Source organism: Fusarium redolens, assembly GCF_020744475.1.
Source record: "Fusarium redolens strain MPI-CAGE-AT-0023 chromosome Unknown BKA55scaffold_10, whole genome shotgun sequence".
NCBI lineage: Eukaryota > Fungi > Ascomycota > Sordariomycetes > Hypocreales > Nectriaceae > Fusarium > Fusarium redolens.
This window is the reverse complement of record NW_025763673.1, coordinates 685,628-711,536: the sequence shown is the minus strand read 5'-3', so window position 1 is coordinate 711,536 and position 25,909 is coordinate 685,628. Positions and strand designations below refer to the sequence as shown.

The 25,909-nt window shown below is 47.6% G+C and overlaps 5 protein-coding genes across 5 annotated transcripts; 2 read left to right on the top strand and 3 right to left on the bottom strand.

Moving 5' to 3' along the window:
* On the top strand, positions 1 to 3,760 carry BKA55DRAFT_540713 (uncharacterized protein; the record flags this gene model as incomplete). The annotated part of the gene is made up of 3 exons (XM_046190295.1): positions 1 to 787; positions 841 to 2,822; positions 2,879 to 3,760. 3 exons carry the CDS (start codon positions 1 to 3, stop codon positions 3,758 to 3,760), a joined length of 3,651 nt encoding a protein of 1,216 aa, XP_046047996.1.
* A 6,740-nt stretch (positions 3,761 to 10,500) lies between these two features.
* On the bottom strand, positions 10,501 to 11,561 carry BKA55DRAFT_66220 (uncharacterized protein). The gene is made up of 2 exons (XM_046197625.1): positions 10,863 to 11,561; positions 10,501 to 10,794 (listed from the first exon to the last, which is right to left on the bottom strand). The coding sequence occupies exons 1-2, from the start codon at positions 11,396 to 11,398 to the stop codon at positions 10,689 to 10,691; spliced, it is 642 nt and encodes a 213-aa protein (XP_046047995.1). The 5' UTR covers positions 11,399 to 11,561; the 3' UTR covers positions 10,501 to 10,688.
* A 412-nt stretch (positions 11,562 to 11,973) lies between these two features.
* BKA55DRAFT_691488 (uncharacterized protein) lies at positions 11,974 to 12,574 on the bottom strand (the record flags this gene model as incomplete). The annotated part of the gene is made up of 3 exons (XM_046199651.1): positions 11,974 to 12,094; positions 12,219 to 12,334; positions 12,392 to 12,574. 3 exons carry the CDS (start codon positions 12,572 to 12,574, stop codon positions 11,974 to 11,976), a joined length of 420 nt encoding a protein of 139 aa, XP_046047994.1.
* Positions 12,575 to 18,351: 5,777 nt separating this feature from the next.
* On the bottom strand, positions 18,352 to 19,470 carry BKA55DRAFT_571721 (uncharacterized protein). The gene is made up of 2 exons (XM_046193095.1): positions 18,909 to 19,470; positions 18,352 to 18,833 (listed from the first exon to the last, which is right to left on the bottom strand). The coding sequence occupies exons 1-2, from the start codon at positions 19,196 to 19,198 to the stop codon at positions 18,731 to 18,733; spliced, it is 393 nt and encodes a 130-aa protein (XP_046047993.1). The 5' UTR covers positions 19,199 to 19,470; the 3' UTR covers positions 18,352 to 18,730.
* A 393-nt stretch (positions 19,471 to 19,863) lies between these two features.
* On the top strand, positions 19,864 to 20,685 carry BKA55DRAFT_595077 (uncharacterized protein; the record flags this gene model as incomplete). The annotated part of the gene is made up of 2 exons (XM_046195749.1): positions 19,864 to 20,632; positions 20,672 to 20,685. 2 exons carry the CDS (start codon positions 19,864 to 19,866, stop codon positions 20,683 to 20,685), a joined length of 783 nt encoding a protein of 260 aa, XP_046047992.1.
* Positions 20,686 to 25,909: the final 5,224 nt, after the last annotated feature.

The window sequence follows — 25,909 nt, the reverse complement described above, 5'->3', positions numbered from 1 at the left end:
ATGTCGAAGGACGTGGTCTATGTGCACCGTCCCCGACAATATACAGAGATCTTGCTGACCCAACGTGCTTGTAATCAGGCTGGCGAGGAAACAGTACAAATCGAAGATGGTGAGAACAAATATGCGATACACCAAGACAATATGGCAACGCAACCAGGACACGGTTCCGAGGGCTTTACCTTGAATCTAGCGGATGCCCTCACGCCTGATCCGGGCACTGAAGATATGTTCAAGACTGAGGACAATACGTTTGCATTTTCGCCAGGGCATTTGTCAAGGATGTTCAATCCCAAGAACCACAATGCCTTCTACGCGCTAGGTGGCCTCGTGGGCTTAGAAAAGGGGCTCAAGACTAATAGGAATGCTGGATTAAGCGTCGACGAAACGACTTTCGACGAGTCAGTGGCCTACGAGGATGTTGCGGCCAGTGATGCTCCCAAGTACGGCACTGCTGGCGATAAATTGCCTGAACCAAAGACTCCGACGAGTATTCCACCTGCCACCTACGACACCAAGGCTAGTGGCTTCTTAGATCGCAGACGCATTTTTTCCGAGAATCGACTTCCCGACAAAAAAAATAAAACACTCTTGCAGCTAGCGTGGCAGACCTACAACGACAAAGTCCTGATTCTCCTGACTATTGCGGCTGTAGTCTCCCTTGCTCTTGGCCTCTATCAGACCTTTGGAGGTGCGCATGAGGAAGGCGAGGTAGGTGTTGAGTGGATTGAGGGCGTCGCAATCCTGGTTGCCATCGCTATCGTGGTTATAGTAGGAACTCTAAATGACTGTAAGCGAGCTTACACATGCTGCATGCAGGGAAATTTACTAATCATCTTTTAGGGAACATGCAGCGGCAATTCAATCAGCTAAATAAGAAGCACGACGATCGATTCATCAATGTTGTCCGATCTGGAAAGCCCACCGAGATCTCCATCTTCAATGTGCTTGTGGGTGACGTTGCTCTTCTTTCTGTCGGAGACATCGTCCCAGTTGACGGAATCTTCATCAAAGGCCATGGCGTGAAGTGCGACGAGTCTTCTGTGACAGGTGAATCGGACTTGATGAAGAAGACGCCTGCAATTGATGTCTATGCTGCCATCGAAGATCTGGCCCAGAGGAGACTTGACAATATCAACGTGGATAAGCTTGATCCTTTCATCATCTCCGGTAGCAAAGTTCAGGAAGGATCCGGTAACTTCCTTGTTACGGCAGTTGGTGTCAATTCTGCGTATGGCCGCATCGCCATGTCCCTTCGAACTTCACAGGAAGACACGCCCTTGCAGAAGAAGCTTAACGGTCTGGCTGATCGTATTGCCATATATGGCGGAGGAGCGGCACTTCTATTGTTCATTGTTCTCTTTATCAAGTTTCTCGCTCAGCTTCCATCCAACAAAGACAGCCCAGACAAGAAAGGTGCGCAGTTCTTGGAACTCTTCGTTGTCAGCGTGACTGTCGTCGTGGTAGCTGTACCCGAAGGCCTTCCACTTGCTGTTACCTTGGCTCTTGCATTTGCCACGACTAGAATGATGAAGGACCACAACCTGGTTCGAATCTTGAAAGCTTGCGAAACCATGGGCAACGCCACCACTATTTGCTCTGACAAGACCGGAACTCTCACACAGAATAAGATGACGGTCGTAGCTACGACCCTGGGGGCAGACATCAGCTTTGATGGTGCAGAATCTATTCCAAGCAGCATTGGGAACGTGGCAGACAACGCCGATGAGTTATTGTCAGAGTTGTCCACCTCTGAACTCATTCCAAAAGTGTCTGCTGAGGAGTTCGTGCAGTCCTTGGATTACGAGATTAAACGGTTGATCATTCAGTCAAATGTGGTTAATTCCTCAGCTTTTGAAGGTATCCAAGATGGAAAGACAGCATTCATCGGCTCCAAGACCGAGGGTGCGTTGTTAATGTTCGTCCGAGATGAACTAGGTGCTGGGCCAGTGCAGGAAGAAAGGGAAAACGCCATCATTGTACAACAAGTGCCATTCGACTCGGCGGAGAAGTTCATGGCGTCGGTTATCAAGCTGCCTACCGGAAAGTTCAGGGCATACGTCAAGGGAGCCTCCGAGATTGTACTCGAAAAGTGTACCAGGGTTGCCACGCACGTTGGTTCTCGGGAGTGGTCCACAGTTGAGCTTACAAGCGCGCATCACAAGGCTTTGAAACAGACCATTACGTCTTATGCTGGCCAGACCCTCAGAACCATCGGCTCTACTTATCGTGATTTCGACTCGTGGCCTCCAGAAGGCTCTGCATCGGATGACGATCCAAGCCTTGCCAACTTTAGCAAAATACATCACAGCATGACTTTGCTCGCCATCTTCGGCATTAAGGACCCTCTACGACCTACAGTCATCGATGCCCTCAACGATTGTCGACGGGCGGGTGTTGTTGTCCGCATGGTGACGGGAGATAACATTTTAACGGGGAGTGCTATTGCGCGGGAGTGCGGCATTTACCGTCCTGAAGAAGGGGGTGTTGTCATGGAAGGGCCAGAATTCCGGCGGAAAAGTAGCGAGGAGCTCAAGGACATTGTACCATACTTACAGGTTCTCGCTCGATCTAGCCCGGAGGATAAGCGAATTTTGGTAGAGACTCTCAAGAGCCTTGGAGAAACGGTGGCAGCTACCGGTGATGGCACGAACGATGCTCCGGCTTTGAAGCTGGCTGATGTTGGATTTGCCATGGGTATTGCCGGTACGGAAGTAGCCAAGGAGGCAGCTGATATCATCCTCATGGACGACAACTTTGCATCCATTGTGAAGGCTCTACTGTGGGGCCGCGCCGTTAATGACAGCGTCAAGAAGTTCTTACAGGTACGTATTTGATGCCCATGTTAATGCAACTCATCCATGCTAATTCTTGGCTCTAGTTTCAACTTACTGTCAACATTACAGCTGTCGTTTTGACCTTTGTCTCGGCTGTGTACTCGGATCGGGAGCAATCAGTTCTCAATGCCGTTCAACTGCTCTGGATCAACCTCATCATGGACACCTTCGCAGCTCTGGCTCTGGCCACAGATCCTCCAACTCGCAGTGTTCTGGACCGGAAGCCTGACAGGAAGTCCGCCCCACTCATAACTTCTCGGATGTGGAAGATGATTATTGGCCAGGCGATATGCCAGTTGGCAATTTCATTCGTTCTGTACTTTGGAGGTGACTTGCTCCTTGGATATAATTTGAGGGAGGAGCAAGAACAGAAAAGGTTAAACACACTGGTCTTCAATACATTTGTGTGGCTTCAAATCTTCAATGAGTTCAACAATCGACGACTAGATAATCGACTGAATATCTTCGAAGGTATTACGCGCAACTGGTTCTTTATGGTTATAAATGTTATCATGGTTGGGGGACAAGTACTGATCATTTTCGTTGGTGGCCAAGCCTTCAAGATTGTTCCACTAAATGGAAAGGAATGGGGTTTATCTATTGGGCTTGGAGTCATCTCTATCCCCTGGGGTGCCGTCATCCGCAAGTTTCCTGATTCGTGGGCCGAGAAAATTGGATTGACTGCCACCTGGCCCTTTGCCAAACTCATCTCTTTCCTCCGCTTATTCAAGAGAAACAAGGACAAGAAGGTTGATGAAAAGGACATGGAACAGGGAAAGAAAGATGATGAGAAGTGGGAGGAATTCCGTCCTCCGCCTTTGAGGACTATTACATCCCTCAGAGGTCCCAGAGTCAGCGAACACATTGGTCTTAGGGAGCGAGTACATAATGCTAAAGGTAGGGCGAAGGGTGGAACGAAGGGGTAGGGTTATTCCTCGCCATTAATTGTATAAGAGAGTCAGAGGCGATTCGCCATACGCATCATGCTTTGAACAAAGTCTGTGTCCAGTGGAATGACCACCGGCAAGAGGAAATGGAACCACAGCCTCTTGTACCGAAGCTCGCCGAACCGTGGACTGATTATATAAATTCATAGCGCAACAAGTTTCGATCCTTATCATTCATGAAGGAAGGTATCGCTATATCATAAGAAAATGACAATCATGGATCAAGTCTGTGCCTTGCAGTTTTGGCTTAGAACACTGGTTATGCTATTAGATCCGGCAACCGCGTCTAGTTATTACGACTGGTGTTGTAGTATCTAGTAACGTACATGATAAGCGAGTGTCTCAGACAAGTAAGTGTCTCACCTCACCTTACACCTAAAAAGCTGACTTTTCAAAGCGTATATAGAATTCAGGCTAAGCCTAAAAAAGCTAAAAGCTGTATAACTTACTTTTAACTATATAAGAAAGCTATATACTTCATAAGAGAATTATAGCTAAATTATTTATAGAGTTATTAAAGAAAATCTATTTATACTGTATTTTAACAGGTTTTATATATAATATAATATTAAAAAAAATCTAAAAAATAGTATCTTAGTTTTAAAAGCTATACTACTTAAAACTATAGTTTTTAATATTTTCTATTATTTTATTTTAGCTAAAAAAAAAAAAAAAAAGTGCTATAGGGTAAGCTGTTTTTAGGTAGCACAGTATAGTGAGACACTCACTTGTCTGAGACACTCGCTTATCATATACGTTAGAGTATAGTCTCTAGCTGTTGGACCGCTAATCTCATCATCGCCTGTATATCCAGAACGCTGAGACGGATACCCTTGTAGATAAGCTCCTCTCTGCCTTTGTCCCAGCTTACTGAACCGTGCGCTGCCGTGTTGTTTTGTGCAGCCATGCCAAAATTTCGGAGCCGGATGATAAACTGCGTTGGTGTCGTTTCCCAACCCTCGCCCCCGCCTACCATAAACCGCCGAGTCATCTCGGAGATCAGTGCAAAATGGCTTGGGCTATTTTCCTCTGCTTCCTCCTGGCTTTGCCCCTGTTGCATCTTTTGCTTGATAGTTTTGGCTCGTTGGTCTACGGCGTATTTGATGATACCGGTAATCCATCGCTACCTTCGTCCCTTTGACCACACCAAGATCGATGAGAATGGCCCCCTGCCGAAGGTATTCTAAGCTGCTGAAGAGTGGTCTAACCACATACAGAGAGTGTCAGCTGCACTCTTTCAACCAGGCTCTCATCTCGCTGTAGATGAGTGTATGGTCCGCTATACAGGCAGATCAACAGCGACAACCGTTGTCAAAGGAAAGCCAACCCCGCTAGGCTTCAAGATCTGGGTCATCGCCCAAGAAGGCTTCTTTATTCGGTGGCTTTGGCATTTTAAAGGCTCAAATTATGATGCCCTAAGCAGGGGGCCAAGGCGAAAGAGAGGTCGCCCTAGCACACAAGAGAGAGAGGCAGCTAGCAAAGAGGCGTCTGCTCGCATACAACTAGGTAATACACAGGGCGTCGTTATTTCCCTATGTGATATGCTGCCAAAGCAGATATATCACGTTTTTGTGGATAACCTCTTCTCAACGCCACCTCTTTTCCGCGAGCTTCGTGATCACGGCTATGGGGCTACAGGCACAGCCCGCCCTAACTGTGGCATGCATAAGGACCTAAAGAGGGATAAGGCGCTCGATAAATTAGGGCGTTGTGACTATGCCTTCAATGAAGTCAGGGCTATCCCGACGAGGGATAATAAGCATACATGGGCACTTTCGTTCGTTCGTTCGTTCGTTCGTTCCGTTTAAAACGTTTATGCATGTTAAATCGTTTAACCGTTTAAGGGCATCCTAAAACCGTTTGAACGGTTAAACGATTTTCTAGCCCTGTCCTGGTAACAGGTCATTGATCGTGCGATTAGAAAGAAGGACAAAATCCAGTCCTTCATGTCTGATCACGAAGAGGCCATCGGAGACAATCGGCTATTAGTTGGAGATTGGGAGTTGCTAGGCAAAGCACATACGTTTCTTCAGCCATTTGCTTCAGCAGCATTGTATGCAGAGGGAGATGAGTCGTCTATCTCACAATCGTTGATGCTGATGGATATGTTGTTACTCCATTACGAAGAACAACAGGTACCCTTCAATCTATCCACATCAAGTCGATTACTAACATTGTATCAGAAGATATATCAGTCGGATGAACACTCCGACGAACGGATGGTTCGAGCCATCGATATGGGATGGTTTATCCTCTCTAAATACTACCGCCTAACTGACGAGGTTCCCGTATACGCCGCCGCTCTCCTCCTTGATCCCCGTAAACGCATCGCGTATATCAAGCAGAACTGGCCAAAGGAATGGCATGAAGATACTATTGCCTCGGCCACAGCATTCTGGCAAAAGGAATTTAATTACGAGCAACCCAGCGACCATCCCTCCACCCCCACGTCGATGCCACCACCGCTAGCAAAGAAGCTAAATCAACTCGCGATACTATCAAAGAAGCTGGAGGTTAGGACTATTAACGCGAGTGTTAGGGATGATTTCACTAGCTTCATCAACGTTGATGCAACAGATATCCCTCCGGATTGTACGCCTTTGGAGTGGTGGTGTCAACCACAGCAGAGAAAGCAGTATCCGAAACTTAACCGCACGGCTATTTGCATTCTTTCTATCCTAGCAGAGTCATCGGAGCCGGAGAGGACGTTTTCTGGGGCAAGAAGAACATGTTCATGGGATAGATTACGAGCCACATGCAAAACCGTCGAGATGATTGAATGTACGGGCAATTGTTTGCGTCAAGGACTCATACGGCCTCTGCATGAGAATGAGATGGGTCTAATCGGAATCCCACGGCCGGAGGGTGACTCTCAGGACGTTGACGATGACAGTGGGCACTACTTTGACTGGTATTAGAGCAGGCGCGGTGGATATTTCTCACCGTCATAAATCGTTCATTCGTTCGTTTAAATCGTTTATTCGTTCGTTTAACCGTTTGCAATATTTTTGAACCGTTCAAACGTTTGAGGAAATATTCGGCCGTTTAAACGGTTTGCCCATGTATGATAATAAGGTGAGAAGCTATTTCACTTTTCTATATATTTCCTTTGCTAATATGTCTTCCCCTCTCCTTCCTAGGTCAATCAAATATCTTGGAAGGATAACAGCCTTGTGCTCTTTATTACGACTGTCTTCCGAGGCGATGAGCGTACTGAGAAGAAGAGGAAGAAGCCGTCTGTAGAGCACCTACGGGCCCGGCCAATACAGCAGTTTTTTGGTGATGAGACCGCTAAAGTCGTTCCAATACCGACAGCGGCTGCTGCTTATAACGATGAAATGAACCATGTAGACCGAGGTGACCAATTGAGGTCATACACAAGCTATGATCACCCCCTTCGCCGGGGGGCTTGGCAGGCTCTGACCTGGACCTTCCTTCTTGATGTTGCACTTACTAATAGCTATATCCTTCAACTACATGGTCCCCAGCCAAATTGGGAGAGATATAAGTCACAGGAGGATTGGCGGAAGTGTATTTCAAACGCCCTATTTAACACATATCATCAAGAAAGCCAAGCAAGAAAGCTCTATCGGTCAGGGGCTGAAGAGGACATCAATAATCAAGAAACACGGCAAAAACACATAGACAGGAACATCAACCATGTCTATCGTGGCCGTTATTCAAGGTGCCTAGCTTGTCAGGGCTTTCGGCAAGGGCAGATAAGGTCAAAAGGCCCAAATAGGCATGCTTTCGCTGAAATCAGCGGTAACGCAAGAGGAAGGCATCACAGCCGGCAGACTAGGTATGGGTGTAAGATATGTGATGTACCGATTTGTAATAATGAGACCTGTTGGTACTTCTACCACCGCATAATTTAGGTGGCACACGAGGTACCTTCTGTTCAGTGAATTTTAATTGGCTACGACCCCTCATAGTGACCTGGTTGGAGCCCCTTGAGCTCTTAGGAGATAAGCAGAACTTATCGTGGGGTCGTTTTGCGGAGTAATTTCGGGAAATCGTATGTGATTACACAACTACCATCTGATAAGTGCCCGGCGCCGCGCAGGCGAATAACTCGATGTTTTGTAGCCTAATCGAGGCCATTTCGGGTCTGGGAGACTGCTACGATCCGGCGGTGCGTTTGGTTCAAGAGCAGCGCCATATAGGCTACCGGGCGCCGAGATATTTGCGTGTGCAGCGCCTGGAAGGAATTGGGGGAAGGGGGGGGGGGGGGGGGCTAGGCTTTGCTGCAAGGACTACGAGATAGCAATGCACTGTCATATGGCAATGTTGGGGTTCGGGATCACGGGCTATTCAGAGAACAAAAGTTTATCAACACAACACGAAAATGAAGCCGAAGATAGAAGCAGCTTCGACGATTGACCTTGACTCTGTCCTGTATTTTTTGTAGCTCTGTAGCACGAGTTGTAAGAGTTTGTAATGATTCTCCGACTAAAGGTTGATGAAAAGCTCGCTGACATAAGGAAATCCTGCGTCAGAAAAAACCTGAATAGGAAAAGCGCAGACCCGCAACGTCAGAAAAAATCGAAAGTGGAATAGTGTCGTCGTCAGAAATATTCAAGAGAGGAATAGCTTCGTGATGCCGCATATGATTGGCTTACCCAAAGAACGTAGTGTGACGGGATGGCAACCACGACGGATAGTCAGAGGTGATAGATCGATTCATCTCGAGATCTCCAACTATTTCCAGGCTGGAGAGGAGGTTCACGAGCAGTTCTCTCGCCCACAAAGGCTTTCTCTGCCCCATTGGAAGCTGATCTTGTGATGAAGAACACCGGAAGGACCGTAGGATTTGTTCTTGGATCATTCGACAAGGGTGTTGTCCTGTCACTTCACGAACAAGCCACTGAACTTTGTTTACTTGAGAAAACAACTGCCGAAATTGTGATCCTACATAAAAATGCTTGATTCCCGTTGTAGAATAACCCCCTAGTGCATTAATAACACATCGCCTCACCTCCGCATGGTTTCTCTCATTTTATCAGAAACACGTTTTTGCTTACCATCTCCACAAACCTCATAAACAACCGCCTAATCCAGCTTTTACTGGGTAACTCAGCATCGCTTAGACCATCCACGTAGAAGAAACCATCTCTTCTCCGTCGAACATATCCGCTTCGTTCAATACCGTACATATGCCTGGGGAACCACCAAGACGTCGGGGACGACCCCGAAAAGTACACACGGAAGAGGAGCGGCTAGCCGCCCAACGGGAGCATTCGCAAAAGTACCGTCAACGTGTACAACAAGATAAAGGAGAATCTTTGTCATACACCGGACACTATCAGCATATCCCTTATGTTCCAACCAGTTCATCAGCCAAGGCCCAATTGCCACCACACATCATCTTACCGAACGACTCCTACCTGCCACTTGACCTCAGTTATGGGGACCCAGGACAGCCTATCCTAGCTGCGAGGCGGATACAGGTCTCACTACAAGTCAGCAACGACCTACTGTACCAATTACCACTGGTAATGGCACCTAATACCATTTTTTGCGGCCTGTGCACCTCCCTCTTTTGGTTTTTCTGGGGGATTTGGGTCTGGGTCGGAATATAAGAATATTTGGCCCGTGCGCCCTCTACAACTTTCCAGGACCCCCGGTGCTGATTCCCTGTCACCACAAATAGGAAGCATCTTTTGTATTACGAAAGGTGCGCCGAAAACTCAATTTGGAAATTTTGGGCGTTGTATCCCCTATTTATATGATTCCATTGGACCTAAAAACCTGATGCCGGCATCCACTCCACTCAGCGCTCTTGGTTAATGCGTTTTTTGCCAGTATCATTGTCGCACTTAGGGTGCTTAAAGGGTTAAAGTGAATATGATGAGCAGCAGCAAAATGTTTTTTTTTATTGTTCTTCAGTTGTTACTTGTGCGGGGTATTCCATCCCGCAGAGTTAAAGCATATAGGTAGATTACCAATACTGTTGTTTCCTGAGGCCGTGAAGATCATGCCTACCCTGAGACATTATGCTTTCAAGTTATCGTCGTAATAGAAGTTCTTCGGACTGAATAAACAAAGCAGTGCTTGCATGTTGCCTTCCAATTTTCGCGCTACAGGAGAAATTAGCTGCTGGCTCTGCCTCTAATGCATCGGGAGCCATGAAAACGGGGTCCAAACCGGATGGTTGGGCAGATTTCTATAGCTTTTGGCATTCTATTATGCAGTCACCTACGGAGGCAATTTTAATAACCGCGTGGCAGCATATAAGAAAAAGTATCTTCCAGATCATTCTAAAGAGGTTGTATATACCGGTTTAAAGAAGATGTGGCTTGAACCGTATAAGGAAAAACTTGTCATGGCCTGGGTCGATCAGCATATACCGGTATAACTTTGTTAGGATGTTTGAGAGGCACATCAACTGTATACACTCTTTGCTTTCTGGAGGTCATTATCCCTTCCGATAATCTTAGCATAGCTTTATTCATCTATTCTAAGGCCCTTTTTGTAGGACAGTGCTTGAAGAGTAACATTTTTCAGGAAAGAGTAGGAGGACGACCCTAAATTTCCCATCTGCACCCGAGTTCCTCACAGCATACGTGCTCAAAAGAAGCAATATAACACCAAAAACAACCATTCAGACCCAACAAAGGGTCTATGAACTAGACCCCATAGTTTCTTGATATCATCCCAATTATCAAAGCCTCCCTGGCAAAAGAACCAGAAAAGCATTATAACCTAGACGTTCCATGGATGTCACTGCATACAAGCGAACCCGATCCATCCTTGGAGGGGGGACAGGGCTCCCCATTCTGTGCCAAGTATCCCGAACCATGTGCTGCTGGTTGTTGATTACATTAGGGCCAGCTTCGCAAGTGACCTTTTCGAGAAGGCAACCTTGCGGGTCGTGTTCAACGTGCGTCTGGTCAAACCGGAGGACCTACTTTATCGTGGGAAGAGAAGATTCGGATGCGGAGGCTGAAGCTGAGGCCGACTTTGATGACGTGGATGAACTATTTAACGGTTTTTGGGCGCAAATAGTTATTCTGGATCGCAATTGTAAGCATAAGAGTTTTTGATAAGTTCTCAGATGGAGGGGGCGGATGGTACTCACAGCGTCATGAAGGAATGGTATTGTGTGTTGCCAATCTCTTTCCGCACATCAACCAGAAACGACTTGACTTGATCCGGAGACCAGCCTAACGCTTGCGTAAAAACAGGCATTGTTAATGGCTTAAGAACAAGCAGCCAGTTCTGTGTCATTAGATGGCCTATGCGCTGCAACTTTTTCCCAGGATAGCATGCATTTGTCGGCGCGCCGTTTCTGGTCTCAATGATATGCTCAAAGCCTGTTTCCTGTAGCAATGGCTTGAATTTATTCGGGTAGTACAGCGTTGTACCAAAACTGCGCATTCCTTGCTCTAGCAGATCATTCCATTTGCGGAATGCGGTGCCGTCCAATGAATGATTTGGTGACTGTAGAATTGCGATCCATTCCGTAAATTCGACCCATCCTCCAGGCTTCAGGTTGTTAAAAGTTGATTGGACTAACTTCTTTTTATCCTGAATATCGCCAAGTTGTCGAATGTGAATAAAATCGAAGTCACCGCCGCCGGTGAAGTCCCAATCATGCGTAATATCCATTGCCATAAAGCTACAGTTAGATCTGGTATAAGGCGGCTGGACCGGATAAATGTCCACGGCTAGAACGGAACAGTAAGGGTGTATTTGGGCTACCAACCAAGGCCACGATTGTTAGCTTCAATGGCCATGGCACAGAAGGACATGAACGGAAAAAAAAAAAAGACTTGCCAAATTCCTAAATACGGCAAAATGGTAAATGTTAGCAAAAGATGCAAATCATTACATTCGTTCAATGATAAGAAGTTACCAATGCCCATGCTCCAGGGCCAGTGCCGACATCAAGGACCCGCCTCGGCTTTGATGAGATAGGTGCTAAATGAAGCTGCCCTTCGAAGACATCGATGATGACGGTGTGCTGAATGACTGGCGCAATCTGTCAGCAAGCACACAAGCTAAAGAGTAGCGAGGGGGTGGCGCGCCCGGGGCCTCAATCCATACCATTTCTGGTTTGTTCTTGCTAAAACGAAAGCGCATTAGCACACGAGTAATTAAGATGCGTGCTGTCGAAGAGTATGATTGATGGGTGAGACGGGAATATACCTGGTTGTTTGGCAGCAAGCCGTAACCTGTGAATTGTTTGATTAATTCTCGGATGCCAATGGCTTGTCAGAACCGGGAGACGGACGAACAGAGGATTTGTTGAACTTCTTGACGAAAGATTGAAAGAAACGTTTGGAGCGTGACCCACTGACCCGAGTGGAACTACTTTGCCAAGTCAGCATGAGCAAACAGATGAACCAATCAGCCAATCTACCAGTATGGTAGGTGATATTCGCAGGTAATGAAGTGATACTGAACTAATAGCAGCATAATGGGTAATTCTTACCGTTCCAAAGGCCGATAACTCGTCATGTATTCATCTGAAGAATCAGAAGAGTCATCTAGATCCTCCTTGGGCCGAAGACTGCTTGGCTGATCAACGGCATGGTCTTCAATCGTAGGCTATTTCTCAATAGTCAGAACGCCATCGAATCGCAATTTGGCTCATGGAATTCCCACATCATCAACTCCGGCTCTTGCAGCCGCTGCCGGGGAAAGCGTTTGCCGGTCCCATCCGCCTGAGCGACGTGAGCGTCCGCTCACGGGTGTGCCAGGGATACCCCCGCTCTGGTTTTGGTTTTGGCTGTCACTAGACACGCTAGAGGCGTAGTACGACGAGGAGGCGGCGGTGAGTGCCGACATCGAGGCTTGCGCAGGGGGCCTCGTCATGACTGATGACTGCAGAACTAGGGAGCCCGTGGACCTGCCACCACTTCTCGTTGAACTTGAGTCGTGCCCATTGTCCGTTGCGTAAGCCATTTGTTGTAACGAGAGTGAAAAATAAAAGAAAGAAAGTGAGAAATGGAAAAGAAAAAAATGTCGGTAGTTAGGCCTTCGCTGATCGATTTGCTGCAGGAATTATATTCGCGGTTCCGACGTTGTCAAGTCAAGCTTATCGAGCTAATGGGTCGGAATGGATGGGGGCATGTTGCTCTTCTTTAATTTCTTCCTGCCCGTTTGGTACTGAACCCATCCTTCTCTCGTTCTCTCAGTTGTCATCCGAGTCTAGCCCTGTCCGGTTAGCTCAGAACCCTCAGCGCGTCTCCACTAATAACGGATCAGGAGGATTCTCGCTAGCTCTAGCTCTAGTGCAGTTTAGAGTTTATCACATTTTATCACATTGGTTCAGTAGCCTATCCCTGGTTATATGTAGAGAGTACGGAGGCTAGGAGGGAAAGAAAACACCGAACTCGATATCTGCGAACTTTGGCGTGAACGAGTTCGGTATTTTCTTCCCCCGTGAGGAGGTTAGGTTTAAAAGCTCATACGTGCTAGGACCGCCACTTAATTACTCCCAGAAATCCTGATAATATTAGGCTACCTAATTTGTACAGGGATCTACTATCTCCTAAGAGGTCATAAGGCTCCAACGCGGTCATGACGAGGGGGTGTAGCCATTTAAAATGCACAGAATAGAAGGTACTTCTACCGCCACCTAATCTACGCGGTGATAAAAGTACCAACAATTTCCATTGTCACAAATCGCTACATCACATACCTTACAGCCGTACCTAGTCTGTTTGCCCTGCACCTGCTTCTTGTATTACCGCTGATTTCACTGAAAGAGTGCCGTTTTGGCCCTTTTGACCTTATTTGCCCTTGTCGGAAGACAAGGCAGGCTAGACACCTTGCCTTACGGCCTCGGTAGACATAGTTGATATTCCTGTCTATGTGTTTTTGCTGTGTTTCTTGATCCTTGATGTCCTCTTCAGTCCTTAACCGATATCTATTTTTTGCTTGACTTTCTTGATATATTTGTTGAATAAGGTGTTTGAAATGCAATTCCGCCAATCCTCCTGTGACCTATATCTCTCCCAATTTGGCTGGGGACCATGTAGTTGAAGGATATAGCTGTTAGTAAGTGCAACATCAAGGAGGAAGGTCCATGTAAGTGCCTGCCAAGCCCCCCGACGTAGGGGTGATCATAGCTTGTGTGTGACTCAATTGGTCACCTCGGTCAACGTGGTTCATTTCATCGTCATAAGCAGCAGCGCTGTCGGGATTGGAATGAATTTATGGGTCTCACCAAAAAACTGCCGTATTGGCCGGGCTTGCAGGTGCTCTACGGATGGCTTCTTCCTCTTCTTATCGGTACGCTTATCGCCTTGGAAGAGGGTTATAAGAAAGAGCACAAGGCTGTTATCCTTCCAAGCTAGTTAATTGACCTAGGCACGAGAGAAAGAGATAGGTTAATAAGGAAAATATATATAAATTTATTTTGCAAACTCACCAGGTTATCCTTCGTTGGGATAGACCTGACTTCATTGAAGGCGTAGTTACAACGCCCTATTTTATCGAGTGCCTTATCCTCTTTAGGTCCTCATGTATGCCACAGTTAGGACGGGCTGTGCCTGTGGCCCTGTATCTGTGATCATGAAGCTTACGGAGAAGAAGTGGTGTTGTCATTGAGAAGAGGTTATCCACAAAGACGTGATATGTCTGCTTTGGCAGTGAAACACAGAGGGAAACAACAACGGCCTGCGTATTGCCCAGTTGTGTGAGAGCAGCTGCCTCTTTGCTAGCTGCCTCTTTTTCTTGTGTGCTGGGGCGGCCTCTCTTTTGCCTTTGCCCCCCTACCCAAGGCATCATAATTTAAGCCTTTGAAGTGCCAAAGCCACCGAATAAAGAAGCCTGCTTGGGCGATGACCCATATCTTGAAGCCAAGGAGGGTCGATTTCCCTTTGACAACAGTTGTCGCTGTTGATCTGCCTGTGTAGCGGACCATACACTCATCTACAGCGAGATGAGGGCCTGGGTGGAAGAATGCAGCTGACAATCTCTGTATGTAGTCAGACCACTCATCAGCAGCTTGGAATATCTTCGGAAGGGGGGCGTTTTCATCGATCTTGGTGTGGTCAAAGGGAAGAAGATAGCGGTGGATCAACTGAAATCTCCAACAGTGCGGGAGCCCTTATGTTGCTTGCAGAAGCTCTTGTCATTATAGGAATCGACCTCCTGCCTTTGATCGGGATCTGAAGAGGTATCCATTGATTGAATCGCCATGAATTGTATAGTAATTTGGCTATGAAAGGCTGGAAGCTGGAGCCTTTGGTACCCCGCTCGTACTGCTGTAATGACAGGGATAAGGTGGGGCGGGGTACGGATTGCATGAATGAATGAATTTATTCCGCCCGGGAGGATACGCCTCATAGGGCCCACGACATTAAATCTCGTTACATTCTTTTCCGACTTCTGGTCCTGAGACCCTGAAACCTCACCAATCCCTACTCTTCATCACATTTCCCAGCCTCGCTTGTCCCTACGACAGGCCTGCTTGAAGGCCAACTTCTCCAAGTGTTCAGCGTCCCATCCTCAGCGGCTGAAGCCTGGTCTGTCTACCAGAGGCTGTACTATGTTAGTTCTTATTATCTTGTTTGGTTTGTTCCTATGTTTTTTATGTCTGTGTAGCATCCAAACGGCCTGTGCTTATCGCAAACTTGATCGCTGCTCGCACTGCTCTCAAGTTCGGGCTCCACCTGTGCCCGTCCTCTGCTGTCTTGCCTCCCAGGAAGAATGAAAGATTACCCATCATTTCCCGGTCGACAATTCGCATGTGTTCTCGTTGCTCGTCCCACCGTGGACGGTACGGATTGCAGCCTGTTGGGCTCTTAGCAGATAGTCATTTAGACCTTTTCTATTAGTAGTGGCACCCTTAGCTCAGCCCAATGTCGCACGAGGCGCCCGCTACACGCGCGCCCGGATGCGCATTTAGAATTTTTTACGTTTTCTATAATAACCTAACATTTCATTCATATTAAATTATAAAAACTCTGTATGTAATATGTAATATCATCATAAATATGCTTATGATCTTAATTTTCTTATTATAATTTTCTTTAATTTTATTATAATTATTAAAAGTTGAATGAGACTAATCGCGCACCTGGGCGCGCGAATTTCATGAATGATGACTAAGCGCAGGTTGAAATACCTTATAACTAATTGAATATTAAAGATATAGTGATTAAAGTAAGATATATATATAGATATAATGTAATAGATATCATAGATATTTTTCCCTAATTTTTAAATAAATTCTACTAATTTTGTAGAATTTAAAACGTAAAAAATCTAAAAGCGCGCCCGGGCGCCTCTGTAGCGGGCGCCGTCGCACGACTAGACGCCACCAAGGCACCCATTACCTACAACTTGATCACCCACCTTGATATTACGAATGAACCGAAGCTTGATTGCCGCATAAACACATGTTACATCAATGAGCGAATGCCAGCAGGCGTAAGCTCCGCGCTGGGAGGACAGCCTATCCCTCTGAGTGCCACAGCCCTTAGGAAGGTCACTCGCCCCACTTAGCTTAGTCATAAGGTTAGTACGTGCAGGGTACCGGAAGTTCGTAAGAGATTTGCCAAGTCCGTAAGGTAGCTCTTTGTAACAATCAAAACTGCTGGGACTTTTACCATCATACAAATTAGTATGTGTGGAAAAGTACCGTTAGTTTCATTTATCTTGATTGGCTCTATACCCCTGTCGTGACCCCGCCTAAGGGCTGTGGCACTCAAAGGGATAAGTACGCGCAAGGTGTCTACCCCTCTTGGCAGATGCCGCAAGCCTTTCGTGCTGGTATTACCCCGTCAACCAATAATTCTATTGATGCAGATAAGCTGGTTAGCAAGGGGTTCAAATGGGATGTCCCAATCTGACCAGTTCAGGGGACCTAAACTTTCAAGCAGGCCAACGGATCCTCATAATATCTAGAATATGGCTCACATTCACCTTCAGTTTCGTCCTGTCCCAAAACATTGGGTTGTAGTTCGAACAAATAGCCATGGCTCAGCCAGAGCACTTGTTATTAAAAGCGACTGCGTTCGCCCAGTCAGCGACAGCATGTTATGGATACCCTACGATATGGTGGGACTTGCCTCTGCAACAATCGATCTCATGCAGCCACTCACTCAAGAGCGCAGCCTTGGCTCCTTTGAAGACCTCGAGTCATATGCCCTAGACAAAACTCAGTATACTTATACAAGGGTCGGAACCACTACATCCACTCCACTTTGGGACTAAGTAGAATGGATGTACGATTTTTTGGCAATTACATAGTGAATGTAGCACATATTCGACCGGAGTGGAATGGATGTACACACGTGGATTTATAAGTGGATTTATAGTGGATTTTTGAGGCTATTCACAACCTCGTCGGTGCCTATTCAGCCTCACTTTCAGAGGTTGACACTAACTCTTCAGCCTGTTGCTGCTGTGATGAATCGTCAACCTCGCTGGCGCTGTCCTCGCCCTCCAATAGCCATTTTGTCTCAGCAAGCGCCAGATCGTCATCGCTTAGAGTCAAGCAGCCGGCATCCAGCTTACTTTCAAGATGTGACTTAAGCAATGGATCCAGGTCTTTGATAAGGCCAGCACGGTACCAAGAGCGTAAGACCTGACATATGGCGATGATCTCAGCATCCAGGTTCGTACGCAACCCCGAGACCATCTTGCCAGCAGCTGAAAATAACCTCTCACACTCCGCTGACATCGGCTGAATCGTCAGGAAGTCCAAGGCCATCCTGGATAACCGAGGATATCTGCTTTGCTTAGTGATCCAGTAACCAATTGGATCACGAACGTTGCCGTCGCTGGCGTCACGATCCGTCTGCCACGCTTGGTACTCGTCACCAACAATAGCTGCTGCGTGGGCTGGTAGTGAGTTCGGCACACGACTGTTCTTCTCGAAAGGGTTGAAAAACCGAGGTCTTTTTGCCGGTGGCTCGTCGTCGCCTCTGCTGCTGCTGGTTCTAACCTTGAGATGAGCGTAATCGGACAGCCAGACGTCGGCAACCATCTCTTTTGCCTTTTCAACCCAACTAGGCTTCTGAGCCCATGTTTCATCAAACCAGTCCCAACGATAAGCTGGATGGAGTGCCATAGCCGTATAGTAGATGGGTTTCTCGTCCAGCTGCTGATAATATTCATCCAGTTTATCCCAAGCAAGGTTGATTTTGATGCGGAAGTGCTCTGGATCAGGAAAGTCAGCAGCAAGCTGCTTATATTCTTCCAGTGTGTTAAGCAGCAACTCGCAGCCAAGCACCACGTCCCAGATATTGTCATAGGAGCCAGTCCAGCCTTGCTTACGCCTGCGGATGTGTCCATCACCCTCAAGCGTCTTTACCACGGTCTCAAAAACAGCCAGAATAGCCTCCAAATGGTAAAGAGCCTCCCAGTCTCTGACCAAGTCCAGCCTCTGAAATGGCGAAAAAGACGGTCTTCGAGTTGCTGCTGTTGGCCTGGCTGGTTGGCTGACATCGTCGATTTTTTTCTTTTTTTTTCTTTTTTTTTTGCAAAAACAAAACAGGAAATCTGTAGAAAACGCGCTCAATAGGGGTAGTTTCTCGTATAATGTTAGAAGATTAACTGTAGGGGTGATCGACCTCGGCTAACTTGGGTCCAGGTACCTCGATTTAATAGGCAACTATATACAAAAATACGTACTGTGAACTGTACACGGTCAGGGAATATCTCACTGTATCTAAATCCACCTAAATCCACTCCATTACATCCACTTTCAGGTCAAAGTGTAGTGGATTATTACGTAATCTGAGCGCCGACAAGTGGATGTAATAGAGATGGGCCACTTATATGTGGTCCACGTGGATATGCAGTGTAGTTGGTCCGACCCTTGTACTTATAGAATGCAGCCACTGACGCTCATGCAGCTAGGCAATGAGTTTTTCCTGGATCAGAAACCTCCGAATATGAATGTCTTTTCCGTCTTGAACAACCTCAGACCTTCGCCAGGGAGTTGACATGTTAACGACCTAGACTCCATCTTATGGTTATCGGTTATCACTCAGATATGGATCTGGATCTATTGGTACTCAGCCCAAGCCTTTCAAACGGGAGCAACCCCACAAATGAGAACATCCTTAACGTCCTGGGAGTGGCCAACGTAGGGATCCAGTTTCTGGCACTCCGTCCAGTTTTCGTACTTTCCATATGGATAGCGATCTGACATTACCTTCAGAAACTCCTGTTTCCACTACTGTGTGTTGCGACATGATGTGGCAGCCACAATTGCGCGCAAAATTTCTCTAGCGCCGGCATCTCGAATATATCTGTATCGGCTGTTACCGACATTAGCGAGTATCCGCGAAGGGTCCTCGTGATTGTGCGGAGGGTGGGGTGTGGCTGTGAACTATAATCTGAGGATTTCGGCATTAATGAGAATGCTGCATCCCCAGAAACGACAGTTGAGTCATGATATTGCTTGCATTCCACGAGCGGGGATAGATAGGGAGCGCCCTTAGGCACCATTGCTGAACACGTCGCTTAAGGGAGGGCGGCAGCTTTAGTTTGGGTGGGTGCTTACCCCGCCCTCGGTTGTTGGTAGATGAGAATGCAAGAGGGCAATCTGACCCCAAGTTGCTGGACCTCGACTATTATCGCACTTGGTCGTATTGGTCAAATTGATTCATATGTTGCGTAATTTCCCATAAGAAGATGAAGATATTAAACATCTCTACTATCTGCCGCAGATGTAATTTAGGGTACTAAGGGCGGAAAATCGGCATAGAATAGCGCATGACTCGTCAGCATTTGCTTTAAAATATGAGAACTTTTAGTACGCTGCATCGCATTTCTCACGCGCCTTAATTGATAGGTTTAAAGACGTGAGAAAACTTTCTTAGTTACCCGCCATACGACCAATGAGAAGGAGATTTACTGACATTAACAGCCAACCTTGCGAAAAGCATATTAGCGGTCGGTTTGATAAGCGTCATCATGCCCGCGAGGCTTGAATCAGTATACCGTACAAAGTCATGAAATTAGGTAGTGCTTGTGGGTCCGGCATTTATAGTGTAGTTTCAGTCAGCCTATTAGTACCTATTAAATTCAAGTCTTCTATTGCAACAATTCCATAGCCAAGGATTCATCCATCACCACTCCAGTAATTGTACGACCTTCCTTGGCGTCAAATCATGTTGACTTTTGGCCAAGCGAGCGAGAGCAGCCCATCAGTGGCATTCTTTTTCGCTGGCTGTATAGCAATCACCCTCTACAATGCTTTGGAAATCATTATTTTAATCTTTGTCACCTTTAAGAGATTCTCCGGATGGTATTTCTGGAGTCTTTTAGTCGCAAGCCTTGGCCTAATCGTCGCCACCATTGGCTTCTCGACCTACTTCTTTAAAATAACCCCACACACGTACCTTCAAAGCGCCGTTACAATTGCCGGATGGTGGGCCTTCATCGTTGGGCAATCGCTTGTCTTGTGGTCAAGACTTCATCTTGTCCTCCAGAGCCCCTGTATCCTTCGCAGTGTTCTGATAATGATTATTATCAACGCTGTCATCCTTCTCATTCCCACGACAGTCTTAGCATTCTGCTATAACATTGTCCCAGTCCCGAGGGCAGTTAAACTCGGATATAAGGTTATGGAGCCCATCCAAATCACCATATTCTGCGTCCAAGAGTTGATCATATCCGGGCTCTACATCTGGGGAACGGCCAAGATCCTGAAATACACGGCGGAAGAAAGGAAACAGCGATTGATGGTAGAACTCATCATTATGAATGTGGTTCTTATCATCATGGACTTCGTTCTTCTAGGCGTCCAATATGCAGGCTTTCGAATCCTTCAAAATGTCCTTAAATACTTTGCATACAGCATAAAGTTGAAGTTCGAACTCGCAGTACTCGGCAGATTAACAAAGTTTTTCCAAGACCAGGCACTTACTTTTACTTCAAGTAAGTTTAGCATATCAGGCCCTATATATTGAAATTTAGCTAATAGTAATTAAGCATCAAATTCTGGCATTATAAGGATAATAAGCTAACGTACATGATAAGTGAGTGTCTCAGACAAGTGAGTGTCTCACCTCACTTTACACCTAAAAAGCTTACTTTTAAAAGTTTATATAGAATTCAGGCTAAGCCTAAGAAAGCTAAAAGCTTTGTAGCTTATTTTTAACTGTATAAAAAAGCTATATCTCTTTGAGCGGCACAAGGCATCAAAGCGGTCAATACAGGGGTAACGAGCCAACCAGAGGAATTAATTCTGCCAATACAGACCAGCTTGTATATAGAAGACTGATAGCCAATAAGGATAGCTTGAGAAGGATAGAAGCCAATAGGAGAGGCTTAAAAAAGAGGCTATACTGTAATAGAGGTAGACCAGTTACAGAGAAATACAGCCCTTTTGGAGACAGCCTCACCTATCTTATGTAGACTTGCTGTACGTGGGGTCAAGTGGGGCAAGTGACTTCTTTGATGCCTTGTGCCGCTCAAAGAGATACTTCATAAAAGAAATATAGCTAAACCATTTATAGAGTGATTAAAGAAAATCTATTTATACTGTATTTTAAGAGGTTTTTTATATAATGTAACATTAAAAAAAGTCCAAAAAATAATATCTTAGTTTTAAAAGATGTACTACTTAAAACTATAATTTTTAATTTTTTCTATTATTTTATTTTAAATAAAAAAGTGCTATAGGGTAAGCTGTTTTTAGGTAGCACAGTATAGTGAGACACTCGCTTGTCTGAGACACTCGCTTATCACATACGTTAGCTATAATAAATTAACTATTAAGATATACCTTTTAGAATTTATGCTAAATTACACTTAATTAGTTAAGGGTAAAGGCATTTAAAAGGGTATAAAGTCTTAAATTAAAGTAAGTAATAGTATTAAGGGATATTAATACTAGCTAGACGAAACAGCTGTCATGTCTATCCCCATTACGGGTTTGATGCAGAACCATGTTGACGGATCCTTGTACGAGCGTATTAGAAACCCAACAGACGTGCAGTTCTAATTCATTTTTATTCCATAACTCGCCCATAGAGCTCCCCTGTTTAGGGTGTAGCTTACGGGATGGTACGGCCGATCGGATCCGCGGATCCGCCATGGTATAAGTTATCCCTTTGACTGGCGTAAGGCAGCACCTAGGTCACGAGCAGGGATTCCAACCAATCATAGAGTCATAAGCTTAAGGTACGTAAAGCCCCGCCTAATTCAAGTGATGCCAGAAGTCCTAACATTTTCCAGAGGTATAAAGAAATACCTGGCATTGCTTATACAGTATCGTTGGTCCACTCACTTGTCTGGTCCACTCGCTTATCATGTACGTTAAACTATATTTACCTAAATAATATATATTAAAGGACCTTATATTACATTAATATAATAATTTAGTTCTTTTATAAGAGACATTAGTAAAAATAAAAGCCTTAATTTTAAAAAAGTGCTTACTTAGTTATTTAATATATTAGCTAACAAATAATATAAGATATATAATAACGTACATGATAAGAGAGTGGACCAGACAAGTGTTGAACAGGTGCTGGGGCCTCACGTACAAGCAGGGATACTTTAAGATTATTCAGTCCGAAGGACTTCTATGCCTTGAGGAACGAAAGGACCTTATGCCTTGAGGAACGAAAGGACCTTATGCCTTGAGGAACGAAAGGACCTTATGCCTTGAGGAACGAAAGGACCTTATGCCCCGCCCCCGACTTGGCCTTAAAAGAACCCCTCTCATTGGTCGGTTTCGTGTCTCCACTCAACGGGGACTGGACAGATGTGCCTTGAGGAACGTCAGACCCCTGGACCTCGAAAATCGTCATCCAGCCACCGCAGAGCCTCCTGAACAGTCTTGTTGCTCAATTCCTCTAGTCTGGCCTCTGCCACGGTCATCTCCCGGGGAACTTGGTTGCCCACCAGATCTCTTTCCCGCACCTTGGAGATGAGCATGATGCCGTCCAGCGACCGGCACCGAGACAGCTGCACGTACAGGCTGTACGGATCGCATTCCGCGGGGACTATGTGTCCGTCGACATTTGTCGTCCTCGCCCCCCGCAGCTCCAGGGCTACGCGCTCGAGCGTCCTGCTCTGCACTTTGTAGTCTGTGCACGCGAAAGCCGCGGCGCACGGCAGACCCTTTCGGCTGACGTCGTTCTGCTGCCACGGCCGCTTTCGCTGGCAATGTACGCTGACACTCGTGGGTATCAACAGGATCGTGCCGGGCGGCATTCCGACGAAGTGGAAGTTCTTTGTCGTTTCCGACTCCAGTATTATCCCCGCCGGCGGCCCGAAGTGGACCATCGTATCGGCAGAGATCCGATGGCCCGGGTGCGCCTTGTCGAGGATGACGTCAAGCGCTGTGTAACTGGCCCCATTGACAAGCTTCAAGCCCTGATGGGTATTGTGGTTCACGACGACGGGCATCCCTGGCACGAACATGAAGACGCCTGGTACTGGTACTGCGCTGTCGTCGCCCTGGTTCAGCATCATGGTGGCTTCTTCCTCGGTCGGCAGGCCGTGCTTCCACTTATGCTCGGATATGAAGATTCGCATCATCGACCGCTGCTGGATCTGGAACGACAAGGTCGCCTCCATGTTCAGGTTCCACCGATTCCGGTTCAGCGGCGTCACCACGGTGATGCCCGATTCCCACGGGATCCGCCTGCCTTCCCGGTAGCATCTTGAGTTGAGGAGGTCCAAATCCGTGCGGTCCTGCACGCCCGACCGGATCCGCTTTAGCAGTCTCTGCAATTCCGCATCTCCGGCGGCACGTACTTGTTCGTCCAACATGACGACCGTCGTGAACTTCTTCCACAACGCGTGCGCCTTGTCATGCCGGTGCCGTTGTTCGGCCTTGAACGAGTTGTCTTCGTCCCACGAGACGGCCACGCTCGGCAGCAGGATCGACCTCTCCTGAACCGGGCGGAACTGGTGGAAGTCTCCGCAGAAAAGGACGATGGGGATCCCGCCAAAGTCCTGCTGCGATCCGCGGAGCCGGCAGACCTGCTCGTTCGCCGTGTGCAGCGTCCGAGCTCCCAGCATGCTCACCTCGTCGACGACGAGCACGTCTTTCTCCTGCCAGTCCATACGAGACTGGCCATGGACAAATCGCTCAGCCTGTTTTGGCAGTCGCACACCGTCGAGGTCCTTGGCCGTGTTCGCGCCCGCCGCTTGGTCCTTGGAGAACCCGCAGGCCGAGTGGATCGTGATACCGTTGATGCGCGCTGCGGCAGTCCCCGACGTCGCCGTGATCAGCAGACGGTTCGAAATACCTTTTGATGCGAAGAGCTCGACAAGTGCTTCGATGACTCGTGACTTGCCGGTTCCACCTTCTCCACCAACAAATTCGCAGAGCTGACCGACATCGCCTCTGTCGCTACATTGTATAGAGTCGAGCTGGCGGCATATGATGAGGAAGGCGATTGTCTGCCTCCTGTTCAATGTGAACCGCGCTGCCAGAGCCTTACCTGCCTCAAGGAAGGACGTTGATGCACCGAAGTCGACTTCCATGCGCGGACCTGCCTCGGCTGCCGTCTCTTCCAAGTCGGCTGCCGTCATTTGGATATCCTCCTCGCCGAAACCAGTGAGCACACTTCGCACCGCCGCACTGTGTTCAGTTTTATCGGCCGCGGCCATATTTTGTAGGCCCTGGATCATTCGCTCCCTCTCTCTGGAGGCACAGATCTGCTGCGACTTGATCGCCTTGACCTGATCCTGCGGTGGTATAACCGTCCCCGAAAATGCCCCTTCTGGTATGCTTATCAGTCTTTCTCCCCGTTCGGGCATTACGGTGGCCTGGAGCTCAGCAGTCGAGCTCAGTGCTGACTGCTGGAAGCGACAGAGCTGCTCCATTGTTGCCATGATCTCCGGCGAGCCGGCAGTGATCTGGTTGGCGCCCACTGCACTTCTCACGACGTCAATCAGACGCGTTGCGTTACCGATGCTGCCAGACTGGTAAACCGATGCGGCCTCTTCACCAGCCTCGCCTTCTCCTTCCTCACCCGTACGTGCGGCCGTGAAGTCAGCGTCACCGGCTGAGGCTGCCCACTGCCTGGCGTCGCGTTTCGCGTCTTCGGCCGACCGTCGGAGTAGTTGCACATTATCGACGAGGCATAATATTCTGGGAGGAAGTGCCTCTCGTGCCCGCGCCCATATGCTGTTGATGTCGTCCGCTTCTCGACACAGAAAAGACTCCCATGGCACAAATAGCGCAAGGTGCTGCACGGCTGCTCTTCAGCATGGAGGTTAGCCTCTTCAACACGACCTTTTAACACTCTGTCGGCGGCGGCAGACCCACCTTCGATAGCACGACTCTTCGTCATCCTGGTCGAAATCCTTGCTCAGGTAGCCATCAAGGCAGACGCTGGCGTGCTTCCCCGGCCGTCTCAGCACCTGCAACCAGCCTCTTCCAGGCTCCCACTCGCTCTCGAATGGCACCTCTCCCCAAGCGGCAGGGATCTCATCCTTACCGACTCGTTTGAGCCTGACGAGCGACACATAGTCATATAGACACAGGCTTCGCAAAATGTCTCCGCGGTGCTGGTATGCCTCAGCATAGCTAATCCTTTCACCTGCTTCTTCCACGACTATCGACTCGTCCACGGAATCGTTTGCACCCTCTGCCCCGCTCTCTTGCCGGAGGTGTCGCCATCGTCGGAAGACGTGCCAGTAGAGCAGAGAGACATTTAGGAACGTCCAATCGCTGCTCTTGGTGAACTCGGTCGGGTATCCCAGAAGGTGGGCGATGACTTCGACCTGCGATAGGATCGCTCCGTGAATATGCGGTTCGCCACCCTCATCAAGAATTGCCGCGTCCTGTTCCCCTTGACGGCGTCATCGGTAGCACCTTCTCCACCATATCCCCATCCGTTGGCCGTCCCTTCACCCGTTGATGCGGTCAAGAGCTCTGCCGCGGCGGCCGCACGCTTCCACACCGGATCCTCCACTTTCGTCGCGTAATTTGTGACATAATAAATGAGGGCCATGGTCTTCCGCTGCGTCGCTATGAAGGAGATGTCGTGGTTGTGGCGAAGCCCCACGGCCATGGCCTTGTTCCACCGATTCACCATGCTATGCCTCCTTCGAATTTGCAACACGCCGTCTGCCGTGAAGGCAGTCTTTTCGACTAGTCTCCATGGCGCCTGGAATCGACAAAGGCCACGCTTCTTTCCTCCTCCTTTGCCCTTGCTGAAGGAGTACTTGACACAAGTTGGGCTATGA